The sequence below is a fragment of the Hemitrygon akajei genome, chromosome 20, assembly GCF_048418815.1.
Source record: "Hemitrygon akajei chromosome 20, sHemAka1.3, whole genome shotgun sequence".
Lineage (NCBI taxonomy): Eukaryota > Metazoa > Chordata > Chondrichthyes > Myliobatiformes > Dasyatidae > Hemitrygon > Hemitrygon akajei.
In genome coordinates, this window is record NC_133143.1 from 3,926,687 (window position 1) to 3,939,491 (window position 12,805).

Below are 12,805 nucleotides of genomic sequence, written 5' to 3' on the forward strand. Positions count from 1 at the left end.
TTTGTAATGAACATGTACAACAGGACAGTCAATATAGCATAGAAATACAATTGTATTAGCAGGAATTAATCAGTCTGTTAGCTTGGTGGAATAAGCTGTCCCAGAGCCTGTTGGTCCTGGCTTTAATGCTACGGTACCATTTCCCGAATGGTAGCAGCAGAAACAGTTTGTGGTTGTGGTGACTCAGGTTCACAATGATTCTTCAAAACTTTTTCACACACCTGTCTCTGTAAATGTCCTGAATAGTGGGAAGTTCACAACTACAGATGTACTAGGCTGTCCACACCACTTTCTGCGGAGTTCTGCGATTGAGGGAAGTACAGTTCCCATACCAGGCAGTAATGTGGCCAGTCAGGATGCTCTCAATTGTGTTCCTGTAAAAAGTCCTTGGGATTTAGATCATAAGACATAGGAGCAGAATTGGATCATCTGGCCCATCGCGTTTACTCCGCCATTTCATAGTGGCTGATCCTTGATCCCATCCAACCACATCCTCATCACGAAAGTCATTCCAGTCCTGTAGCATAGAGACTGATTGGTCAGACCAGCAGTGGACAGTTTTAACTATGGTCGCCTGTTGTTTCAGCTTCTGCCTGTACATCAGCAGAAGCAAGATGGAGACTTCCCAAATGGTGGGTGGAGGAGCACTTTGTAAATGTTGCAGAAGGGAGAGGAGGTGTGGTCAAGTATGCTATCTCCCCGTGTGCTCACCTGGATGTGTTAACAAAACTTCGGAGAGACTTTAGACAGCTACGCTCTATTAAAGTCTCCGGCGACGATGAAGGCAGCCCTGAGTGTACAGGCTCTGGGGTGCTGATGGTCTCGTACAGTTCCTGGGCAGCCAGAAAGATCTATACAAGATACTCCAGATCCGGGGAACAAAAGGATTTGAGGGCATGCACGTTCTGGGGGTCACACCAAGTGTTGTTGACCATGAAGCATACCCCTCCTCCTTTTCTCTTCCCAGTGAGGTTTCTTGACCTGCCTGCCCGGAACAGGGAGATGGCATGATCTGGTATCTCCTCTGTCAGCCAGGTCTGCACTAAGCACAAACCATTAGATTCCTTTGTTACCTGCTGATAGGAGATTCAGTTCTGGCTCTCAGTTCACACAGCTTGTTGTTCAGGGGCTGAACGTTAGCCAGTAGTATGCTCAGGAGTGGTGACGATTAGCATGCTGTCTCAACCTCACCAGGATGCTGGCACTCCTCCCTTGCCTATGGTGCCACTTCTGAGGTAGTGGCGGTGTAATAAATGAGCCTCCCATGGATCGTCTAAGTAGGAGTTCCCGGTGTAGAAAAGGTGGCACGTTGTGGGTAAAAGCAGTCTTCCCAATGTTCGGAAGAGTCAGTCAATCATATATGATACTGTCAACTGCTTGAACAAGAAATGGCGAAGGAAATGCAGAAATTAGCAGTACACTGTAAAGTTGGTATGGAGCTTGCAACATGGCTACCATATGCGGCACCATCTTGGAGAAAGATGCAACCCAATGCATCAAAACATGCAGCCAGGATCAGAATGTTAATTTCTCCATACCAAACATCAGAATGGGGAAGAAATGTGATCCGTGACTTTGCTTGTGGTATGATTTTTGGTGCCAGACAGGGTGATTCGAGCATCTCAGTGCTGATCTCATTTTTCCATACAGCAGTCTCTGGAGTTTACAGAGAATTGTCCGAAAACATAAACGCCCAATGAGCAACAGTTCTGTGTGGAATTGTCTTGTTGAAAGAGGTCAGAGGAGAATGGCCTGACTGGTTCAAGCTGACAGTAACTCAAATAACCGTGCGTTACAGTTGTGTGCAAAACAGCATCTATGATCACATAATATGTCAAACCTTGAAATAATGCTTTACTGAAGACCATGAACATACTGTACACTCAGAGGCCACTTTACTAGATACAGAAGGTAACTAGTAAAATGGCCAATGATTGTGTATTAATTGCAAGAGTAACCAGGGTAAGAATAACTTGGGAACTACAGAGACAATCTGTGGGTGGAGATGGGGCATGTAGACAATTGTCTAGATGAAAACAGATGAGAAATATTAAGGAGAAAAATCTTTGAGAAGAGGAGTTCAGAGAGAAGGATGGTGATGTTCTTGAGTGTTGGGAAGGGCAGTGGGGTGCTAGATGTCTTGAGATACACAAAGGTGTACAGATGCCCAGGACCTGTGAGACGTAATGGAGATTGCTGGAACACTTTTGATCGTTAGTCACTGGTGAAGTACTGGATGACTGGAAGTTGGTAAACCTGCTTGTTGTGCTAGGCAAATGAAACAACGATAACCTATGTAACTGTGGGTCAGTAATCTGTGGTAGGGAAACTACTTGTCAAATTTCTAAGGTAGAGCACTTATCTTACATAGCTGCACTAAGAAAGGTTGAGAATGATTAGGGACAGTCAGCATAACTTTATTCCCGGAAATCTTGTCTTATAAATTGTGACTTTTTTTGATGTGGTAACTAAGCATTATTGATGACGGTGGTGTGATGATGTCTACACGGATTTTAAAGCCTTTTACGAGATCACAGAAGGTTCAGGATAAATCCAAAATTGGTTTGGTGATTGGCAGAAGGTGGTGGATGGATACTTTTATGAAGGGAAGTCTGACCAAAACTGTCCCATGAGAATTGTTTGTAGGATTTGGATATGAGTGTATGCGGTGTGACAAGTTAAATATAAAAATTGGTGATGTAGGCAGCAAGAAAGATCTTTTAAGGCTACAGAAAGATGTCAATCATCTGGAAAGCTGGTGGTGCAATGGTAAATAGAACTAAATTCTGGCAAACGCAAGCTGATGCACTTTGGGAAGTCCAGCTAGGGTTGGACATAAAAAAAAATTGGTGGGACCCCAGACAGTATGGATGAATAGAGGGACTTGGGATACAACTCCATGGATCCTTTAAAGTGGCAGCATAGGTGGATGTGGTGGCCAAGAAGGTAAATGGATGCTTGCTTTTATTCCCTTAGCATAGTGTTTAAGGCCGTTATAGGTTTATAGGTTATAGGTGTAGGCTCTTACCTGAATTATTGTGTGTAGTTCTGATCCCACCGCTATGTGGATGATATGGTTGTGCTGAATAATTTGAAGAAATGGCTCATCAGGATTGGAGTATTACAGTTGTAGGGAGGGACCGGGGCCACAAGACTGCAGCTGTTGGAATCTGGGGCAACTAACAATCTGTTGGAAGAACTTGGCAGTTCGAGCAGCAGATGTAGTAAAGAAAGAATTGTCATCCTGTTGCAGGATTTTGACCAGAAATGTAAATTTCTTTCCCACCCTTGATGCTGGTGACTAACTAAAATTCCTCCAGACTGTTTGTTATTCCAGGTATGTTCTCCCTGGAGTGGAGAAGGCTGAGGGAGATCTGATAGGAGTGAGGACCCCATTGTGGGGGTTTTAAAGATAAGAGTATAGGTATAAGTTGAGAGGTTTAGAGGGAAGCTGAGGATGAAATTTTTCACGGGGTAGATGGGAGCTGAAGTGCTTTGCCTGAAGAGATGGAGACAGTTACAGACATAGTGTGGGCAATTGAGATTGTGTAGATGGGCAAGAGGTTTGTCATGGATGTGCTGAGCTGAGAGTCTTGTTTCTTTTCTGTATGACTATTGTAATCCCTATACCACTGGGAAATCACAAACAAGAAAATCTGTAGATGCTGTAAATCTGAGCAACACACACAAAATGCTGGAGGAACTCCATGGAAAAAAGTACAGTTGACGTTTCAGTTCGATATAGGTTTCAAATTAACTCTTGGGTATGTTGCATATAAGTCGACCCATTAACAAATTGAAAGGGACAATTTGATTTGGAAGGTATAAATATGATGTTTTATTAATATATTTTGCATATTATCAGTGCTTGAGGTATAAATATGTAGAAATATTGATGTGAGCAGTGGATTTAATAAACCTGTTTATTACTATAGTTTTTCTGTACTTTAAATCAGAGCTCACTACAATTAGTAATCATGCTTCTGTACTGCTAGTTTTTAGTCATACATAAATGTAGAGAAAGCATTAATGTCAGTTGTGATTTTGATAGTCTGTGATAAGATGCAGATATAGGATCTTAATCTCAATTATTTCTGTGGGAGTTTACTAGCCGGTTCCTGCCATTCTATGAAAAGGTTGATCAGATTTTCTTTTACAATGTTATTTGGTCCTCCTTGGTCAGCTTCCTTGGGTTTGATGAAGGTTGGAATTTGTTATAGTGAACTGAAAGTGAAGCTTTGCTTTGCATCCTTGATCTGTAAAAAAAAGTAAATTGTGATTCTAAAGCCCTGTGCTGTGTTGCCAAACTATCTCCTGTATTTAATCTTTGGAAACTTGCTTGCTCTGTCTGTATTCTCAAATTTTCAATCATCAACTTTTATGATACTCATTATGAAAATATGTGTTGACAGGTCCCTCTAAATCTGACAACTTCACTCACAATCTGAGGGGAATAATACCTCGCAGCCTTGAATACCTATTTTACTTGATCAATCGTGAAAAGGAAAAGGTATTTTTTATTTTTGTGCTTTTCAAATTCTTTCATTGTAAAAATAATTGCATTATTTTACAATTCATTACAGTAGCACTGTAGCATAGTGGTTAGTGCAATTGCTTTGCAGTGCCAGTTATCACTATTTGGGGTTTGATTCCTACTGCTGCTCTAAGGAGACTGTACGTTACCTCTGTGACTGCATAGGATTTCTCTGGGTGCTCCAGTTTCCTCCCGCATTTCAAAGATGTAAGGTTCTGGTTGGTAGGTTGCAGACATGACGTGTCGCTGCCCGGGCATGCAACACTAGTGGGCTTCTGCCAGCACAGTCTTTCAATTCTGTTGGCCGTTGAGGCAAAACAAGACATTTCACTCTATGTTTCGGTGTTTTGATGTGACAAACAAAACTAATCTTTAAAATTGAGCGTCGTTTTGCGGGCAGCAGAGTGAAGGCTTAAGGGCTTGGACTCAACGGGCTTATGCGGAAATGGGCGAGACAAGGTAGATTTAGTTTTCGATTTTTCCTGTTATTTGAGGAAAGGGGAAGTATGATGTGAGGGCAGCTTGTTGTTCTCGGTGTCAGATGTGGGAGGTCCTGGATTCTCCTAGCTTCCCGGACGTCCACATCTGCGCCTGGTGTGTCGAGCTGCAGCTCCTAAGGGACTGTGTTAGGGAACTGGAGATGCAGCTCGATGATCTTCATCTGGTCAGGGAGAGTGAGGAGTTGATAGACAGGAGTTACAGGCAGGTGGTCACACTGGGGCCATGGGAGGCAAACAGGTGGGTCACGGTTAGGAAAGGGAAGGGGAAGAGTCAGCAACTAGAGAGTACCCCAGTGACTGTACCCCTTGACAATAAGTACTCCTGTTTGAGTATTGTTGAGGGGGACAGCCTACCTGGGGTAAGCAACAGTGGCCGTGCCTCTGGCACAGAGTCTGGCCCTGCAGCTCAGAAGGGTAGGGAAAGGAAAAGGAAGCCAGTAGTAATAGGGGACTCGATAGTTAGGGGGTCAGACAGGCGATTCTGTGGATGCAATCAGGAGACCCGGATGGTAGTTTGCCTTCGTGGTGCCAGGGTTCAGGATGTTTCTGATCGCGTCCATGATATCCTGAAGTGGGAGGGTGAGGAGACAGAGGTCGTGGAACATATAGGTACCAATGACATAGGTAGGAAAAGGGAAGAGGTCCTGAAATGAGAATATAAGGAGTTAGGAAAGGAGTTGAGAAGCAGAACTGCAAAGGTAGTAATCTCGGGGTTACTGCCTGTGCCTCGCAATAGAGAGAGTAGGAATGGAATGAGGTGGAGGATAAATGCTTGGCTGAGGGATTGGAGCAAAGGGCAGGGATTCAAGTTTCTGGGTCATTGGGACCTCTTTTAGGGCAGGTGTGACCTATACAAAAAGGACGGGTTGCACTTGATTCCTAGGGGGACCAATATCCTGGCGGGGAGATTTGCGAAGGCTACTGGGGAGACTTTAAACTAGAATGGTTGGGGGGTGGGAATCTAGTGGAAGAGACTAGGAGAGAGGAGGTTAGTTCACAAATAGTGAAAGCTAGTAGACTGTGTGAGGGAGGATAGGCAGGTGACAGAGAAGGGGAGTGAGTGCTCAGACCAAAGATGTAGGGGAGAAGGAAGAAAAAGATAATAAAGTTGTTTGCACCTTTAAGGATAAACAGAGTAAGAGGTGGAGAGTTTCTTAAATCCATCTATTTTAATGCTAAGAGCATTGTAAGAAAGGTGGATGAGCTTAGAGCATGGATTGATACCTGGAAATATGATGTTGTAGCTATTAGTGAAACATGATTGCAGGAGGGATGTGATTGGCATCTAAATATTCCTGGATTTCGTTGCTTCAGGTGTGATAGAATCAGAGGGACAAGAGGGGAAGGTGTTGCATTGCTTGTCAGAGAAAATATTACACCGGTGCTTTAGCAGGATAGATTAGAGGGGTCGTCTAGGGAGGCTATTTGGGTGGAATTGAGGAATGGGAAAGGTGTAGTAACACTTATAGGGGTGTATTATAGACAACCTAATGGGGAGAGAGAATTGGAGGAGCAAATTTATAAGGAGATAGCAGATATTTGTAGTAAGCACAGGGTTGTGATTGTGGGAGATTTTAATTTTCCACACATAGACTGGGAAGCCCATACTGTGAAAGGGATGGATGGTTTGGAATTTGTAAAATATGTGCAGGATAGTTTTTTGCAGCAATACATAGAGGTACCGACTAGAGAAGGGGCAGTGTTGGATCTCCTGTTAGGGAATGAGGTAGGTCAGGTGACGGAGGTATGTGTTGGGGAATACTTCAGGTCCAGTGATCACAATGCCATTAGTTTCAATATAATTATGGAGAAGGATAGGACTGGACCCAGGGTTGAGATTTTTGATTGGAGAAAGGCTAACTTTGAGGAGATGCGAAAGGATTTAGAAGGAGTGGATTGGGACAATTTGTTTTATGGGAAGGATGTAATAGAGAAATGGAGGTCATTTAAAGGTGAAATTTTGAGGGTCTGGAATCTTTATGTTCCTGTTAGGTTGAAAGGAAAGGTTAAAAGTTTGAGAGAGCCATGGTTTTCAAGGGATATTGGAAACTTGGTTCGGAAAAAGAGAGATATCTACAATAAATATAAGCAGCATGGAGTAAATGCGGTGCTCGAGGAATATAAAGAATGTAAAAAGAATCTTAAGAAAGAAATTAGAAAAGCTTAAAGAAGATATGAGGTTGCTTTGGTAAAAAATAAATCCAAAGGGTTTCTACAGTTATATTAATAGCAAAAAGATAGTGAGGGATAAAATTGGTCCCTTGGAGAATCAGAGTGGACAGCTATGTGTGGAGCCAGAAGAGATGGGGAAAATTTTGAACAATTTTTTTTTTGGTATTCACTAAGGAGAAGGATATTGAATTATGTAAGGTAAGGGAAAAAAGTAGGGTAGTAATGGAAACTATGATGATTAAAGAAGAGGAAGTATTGGTGCTTTTAAAGAATATAAAAGTAGAGAAGTCTCCGGGTCCTGACAGGATATTCCCTGGGACCTTGAGGGAAGTTAGCATAGAAATAGCAGGGGCTCTGACAGAAATATTTCAAATATCATTAGAAACGGGGATGGTACCGGAGGATTGGCGTATTGCTCATGTGGTTCCATTGTTTAAAAAGGGTTCTCAGAGTAAACCTAGCAATTATCGACCTGTAAGTTTGACGTCAGTGGTGGGTAAATTAATGGAAAGTATTCTTAGAGAAGGTATATATAACAATCTCGATAGACAGGGTCTGATTAGGAACAGTCAACATGGATTTGTGCATAGAAGGTCATGTTTGACAAATCTTATTGAATTTTTTGAAGAGGTTACGAGGAAAGTTGACGAGGGTAAAGCAGTGGATATTGTTTATATGGACTTCAGTATGGCCTTTGACAAGGTTCCACATGGAAGGTTAGTTAGGAAGGTTCAATCATTAGTTATTAATATTGAAGTAGTAAAATGGATTCAACAGTGGCTGGATGGGAGATGCCAGAGAGTAGTGATGGATAACTGTTTGTCAGATTGGAGGCCGGTGACTAGTGGTGTGCCTTAGGGATCTGTACTGGGTCCAATGTTTGTTTGTCATATAATTAATGATCTGGATGATGGGGTGGTAAATTGGATTAGTAAGTATGCAGGTGATACTAAGGTAGGTGGCGTCGTGGATAATGAAGAAGGTTTTCAAAGTTTGCAGAGAGATTTAGGCCAGTTAGAAGAGTGGGCTGAACGATGGCAGATGGAGCTTAATGCTGATAAGTGTGAGGTGCTACATTTTGGTAGGAATAATCCAAATAGGACATACATGGTAAATGGTAGGGCACTGAAGAATGCAGTAGAACAGAGTGATCTAGGAATAATGGTGCATAGTTCCCTGAAGGTGGAATCTCATGTGGATAGGGTGGTGAAGAAAGCTTTTGGTATGCTGGCCTTTATAAATCAGAGCATTGAGTATAGGAGTTGGGATGTAATGTTAAAATTGTACAAGGCATTGGTGAGGCCAAATTTGGAGTATTGTGTACAGTTCTGGTCACCGAATTATAGGAAAGATGTCAACAAAATAGAGTACAGAGGAGATTTACTAGAATGTTACCTGGGTTTCAGCACCTAAGTTACAGAGAAAGGTTGAACAAGTTAGGTCTTTATTCTTTGGAGCATAAAAGGTTGATGGGGAACTTGATAGAGGTATTTAAAATTATGAGGGGGATAGATAGAGTTGACGTGGATAGGCTTTTTCCATTGAGAGTAGGGGAGATTCAAGCAAGAGGACATGAGTTGAGAGTTAAGGGGCAAAAGTTTAGGGGTAACACGAGGGGGAACTTCTTTACTCAGAGTGGCAGCTGTGTGGAATGAGCTTCCAGTAGAAGTGGTAGAGACAGGTTTGATTTTGTCATTTAAAAAAAAAAAAAAAATTGGATAGGTATATGGACAAGGAAAGGAATGGAGGGTTATGGGCTGAGTGCAGGTCAGTGGGACTAGGTGAGAGTAAGCGTTCGGCACGGACTAGAAGTGCCGAGATGGCCTGTTTCCGTGCTGTAATTGTTATATGGTTATATTAGATTTAATCAGTTCACACAGTGAATTCGCATGACTTGTATGATTGCTTGGTTAATCTATCCTGTGGTCTGGGGAAAGAATATTGTCAGCCCCAGGAAAGTTCAGTTTGAACAAAAAGAATAATTGAACAGTTCATCTTTCTGAAGGTTCATCTGTACTGAGTGAATTACAATTTTACCTAGAACTAGAGTGATAGAACATCACAGCCAAATGTGTGCATAGCTTTCTATTGCAAAGATGAGTGAGCCTCAGTGGAGTCAGGCTGACAAACTTTGACATTTGAAGTATATCTGTTTAACAGGGTGGAGGAACAAGAAGCTTTCTGTGCAAGTGCTCCTTCATCGAGATATACAACGAGCAAATATTTGACCTTTTAGACGCTGCTTCATCTGGTCTGTTTCTTCGAGAAAGCATAAAAACTGGAGTTTTTTTAGAAGGAGTGATTGAACAGGTTGTTACATCAGCAGCTGAAGCCTATCAGGTAATTTAGTGTCATTTACCCTGCATGTTGTAAGCAAGAAACTATTTGTTTCAACAGTTTTCATATACTGTAGCAAATCCTTCTGCTGTGTTTCATAATATAGGCCAGGTCATGTGCTGAAGAGGGTTTTATATTGTGAACATTTTCTGTTCAAAAGGGGATTATTGTGAAATATCCAATCAATTTTAATATACCAACCTCTATAGTGAAATGTGCAACAAAATTAATGTTCTCATTCACATTTTTTAAAAATTTTGTTTTGACATCAGTCCATTGTTATTTGAGCGTTTCTCAACAGTTCTTGAAATGCTTGGGTCCTTTCAGCTCAAATTTGACTATTCCATACAAATTGGATTAACTAAAATGGCATTAAAGTTAATTGACCTATTTGCAACCCACAAATTACTAACAAGGATACAGTAAGTCAAAACAAGTGCCCAGATAAGAAGAAAATTATGGGGGTGGTGGATAGTGGTGTGGGAAAGAAATAAAACATTTAAAATTCTCAACAGGTGTTGTCTGTGGGATGGCGAAATCGAAGTGTAGCATCTACTTCAATGAATCGAGAGTCATCACGATCCCACGCTGTCTTTACACTTGCTATAGAGTCGAAGGAAAAGATTAACTCTCTGGTTAGCATTCGAATGTCACGGCTAAACCTCGTTGATTTAGCAGGATCAGAACGACAGAAAGATACACAAGCTGAAGGGCTGCGATTAAAGGTAATGACAGTTTGGTGTCTGCAATTGAGAAATCAATAAATATCTGTATAATTGCAGTTTTTAAGAAATAAAAAAATGTGCAGCCACAATAGCTAATTGTGCATTAGAAGTTCTTTGTTTTTCACTTTTGCTAAAGAATTTTTTCAATTATTGAGATTTTGTTGATGTGATCCTATCTAATGTGAGCCAATGGCACCTACTGCCCTGGTCCATGTCCCTCCTGCCCTGCATATTCATTAGCCTCTTAAATGCATCTATTGTATCTGCCGGCACTTGCCTCCGTACCTTAAATGCATGCCCTCTATTACTGCACAATTTGATCTCCGCTATCTACAGTATGCCTCATAATTTTATGAACTTCTACTTCTTGTACCACATGCCTCCTTAATCCAGGCAGCATCCTGGTAAGCCTTTTCTATTAAACCCTCTTCAAAGTTTCCACATCCTTAATAATGATGACCAGAGTTGAATGCAACACTCCATATGTGGCCTAACCAGAGTTTTATAAAGCTGCCATATCTCTTATGGACTCTTAAACACAATGTCTTGATCAATAAAGGCAAGCATATCATGCACCACTCTTTTTCAACCTACCATTAACTGTGTATTTTCCTTTAGCATTTGATCTCCCAGAGTGCAACGGCTGATATTTGATTGGATTCAATTTCATCTGCGATTTTTCCACTCATTTGTATCTCACTGAATCCTTTGGCAAACTTCCACACTACCCACAATGTTGCCAGTAAGTTTGCTGGCCCACCCATTCACATTTTCATCAAAGCCATTATGTGCATATGTATATGACAGAGAACAGATGTCCCACTATGAATCTTCCAGATCCCCATAGATTATCAGGAGCCATGGATCTCCAGTCAGAATAACTTCCCAATGACCATTATCCTTTGTCTTTTACAGCGAGGTAGATTCTGATCCAAATGGCCAAGTTGCTATGAATCTCTGTTTCACTGTTTGAGCAAAGAAGCAACACTAGCTACTCTCTAATCCTCTGAGACCTTGCTGGTGGCGAGAGGGGCACAAAGATCTTTTATACTGTCTTTGACTCCCTTGTCAGCCACGGTTGCATTACCCTCCCTTTAGAATACTTCATCTTTGGGCTGAATCTATCCTGCACCTGCCAAACTGCTCCCAGAAACTCTAGCCATTGCTGTTCTGCCATTCTCCTTGCTAGTGTCCCCTTCTAATGAACTATGGCCAGCTTCTCTTTCATGCTTCTGTAATTTTCTTTACTCCTCTGTTATACTGATACATTTGGTTTTTGCTCGCCTTTTCAAACTCCAGATGAATTCTATCAGATTATGATCACCTGCTCCTAATCAAATCTGGTTCATTACACAACGGCCAATCCAGAATTGCCTTTTGACTGGCTGATTATTGTTGTTCACTTAAGCATGAACCAAATGAGTACAAATGAAATTCATTAACAAAATATCTTTAGCTTAGTTGAACTATTGCAAAGCAGTTTGCACCGTTATGCAATTTAACACAAATGTGGGCTGCCTTAATGACTATCGCCCGGTAGCACTCACGTTGACAGTGATGAGATGCTTTGAGAGGTTGGTCATGACTAGACTGACCTCATGCCTCAGCAAGGACCTGGACCCATTGCAATCTGCCTATCACCATAATAGGTCAACGGCAGACACAATCTCAATGGCTCTCCACACAGCTTTAGACCACCTGGACAACACAACACCTATGTGAGGATGCTGTTCATCGGCTCAGCATTCCATCACTCCCACAATCCTGGTTGAGAAGTTGCAGAACCTGGGCCTCTGTACCTCCCTCTGCAACTGGATCCTCGACTTCCTAACTGGAGACCACAGTCTGTGCGGATTAGTGATAACATCTCCTCGTTGACGATCAACACTGGTGCACCTCGGGTGTGTGCTCAGCCCACTGATCTACTCTCTATATACATGTGACTGTGTGGCTCGGCATAACTCAAATACCATCTATAAATTTGCTGACAATACAGCCATTTGTTGGTAGAATCTCAGGTGGTGATGAGAGGGCGTACAGGAGTGAGATATGCCAACTAGTGGAATGGTGCCACAGCAACAACCTGGCAGTCAATATCAGTAAGACGAAAGCTGATTGTGGACTTCAGGAAGGGTAAAGTGAAGGAACACATACCGATCCTTATAGAGGGCTCAGAAGTGGAGAGAGTGAGCAGTTTCATGTTCCTGGGTGTCAAGATCTCTGAGGATCTAACCTGGTCCCAACATATCGATGTAGTTATAAAGAAGGCAAGACAGCAGCTATACTTTATTAGGAGTTTGAAGAGATTTGGCATGTCAACAAATACACTGAAAAACTTCTATAGTTGTACAGTGGAGAGCATTCTGACAGGCTGCATCACTGTCTAGTTTGGAGAGGCTACTGCACAGGACCAAAGGAAGCTGCAGAAGGTTGTAAGTCTAGCCAGCTCTGTCTTGGGCACCAGCTTACAAAGTACCTAGGACATCTTCAATGAGCAATGTCTCAGAAAGGCAGCATCCATTATTAAGGACCTCCAG

The 12,805-nt window shown here is 42.0% G+C and overlaps 1 protein-coding gene across 1 annotated transcript in view; it reads left to right on the forward strand.

Annotated features, from left to right (window-relative positions):
- Positions 1-12,805, forward strand: part of kif15 (kinesin family member 15) — a 176,819-nt gene that overhangs the window by 39,560 nt on the left and 124,454 nt on the right. The window contains exons 6-8 of the mRNA XM_073072971.1: positions 4,413-4,510; positions 9,367-9,546; positions 10,059-10,268. Of these exons, the coding sequence (XP_072929072.1) occupies positions 4,413-4,510; positions 9,367-9,546; positions 10,059-10,268 (488 nt within the window). The remainder of the gene's footprint in view (positions 1-4,412; positions 4,511-9,366; positions 9,547-10,058; positions 10,269-12,805) is intronic.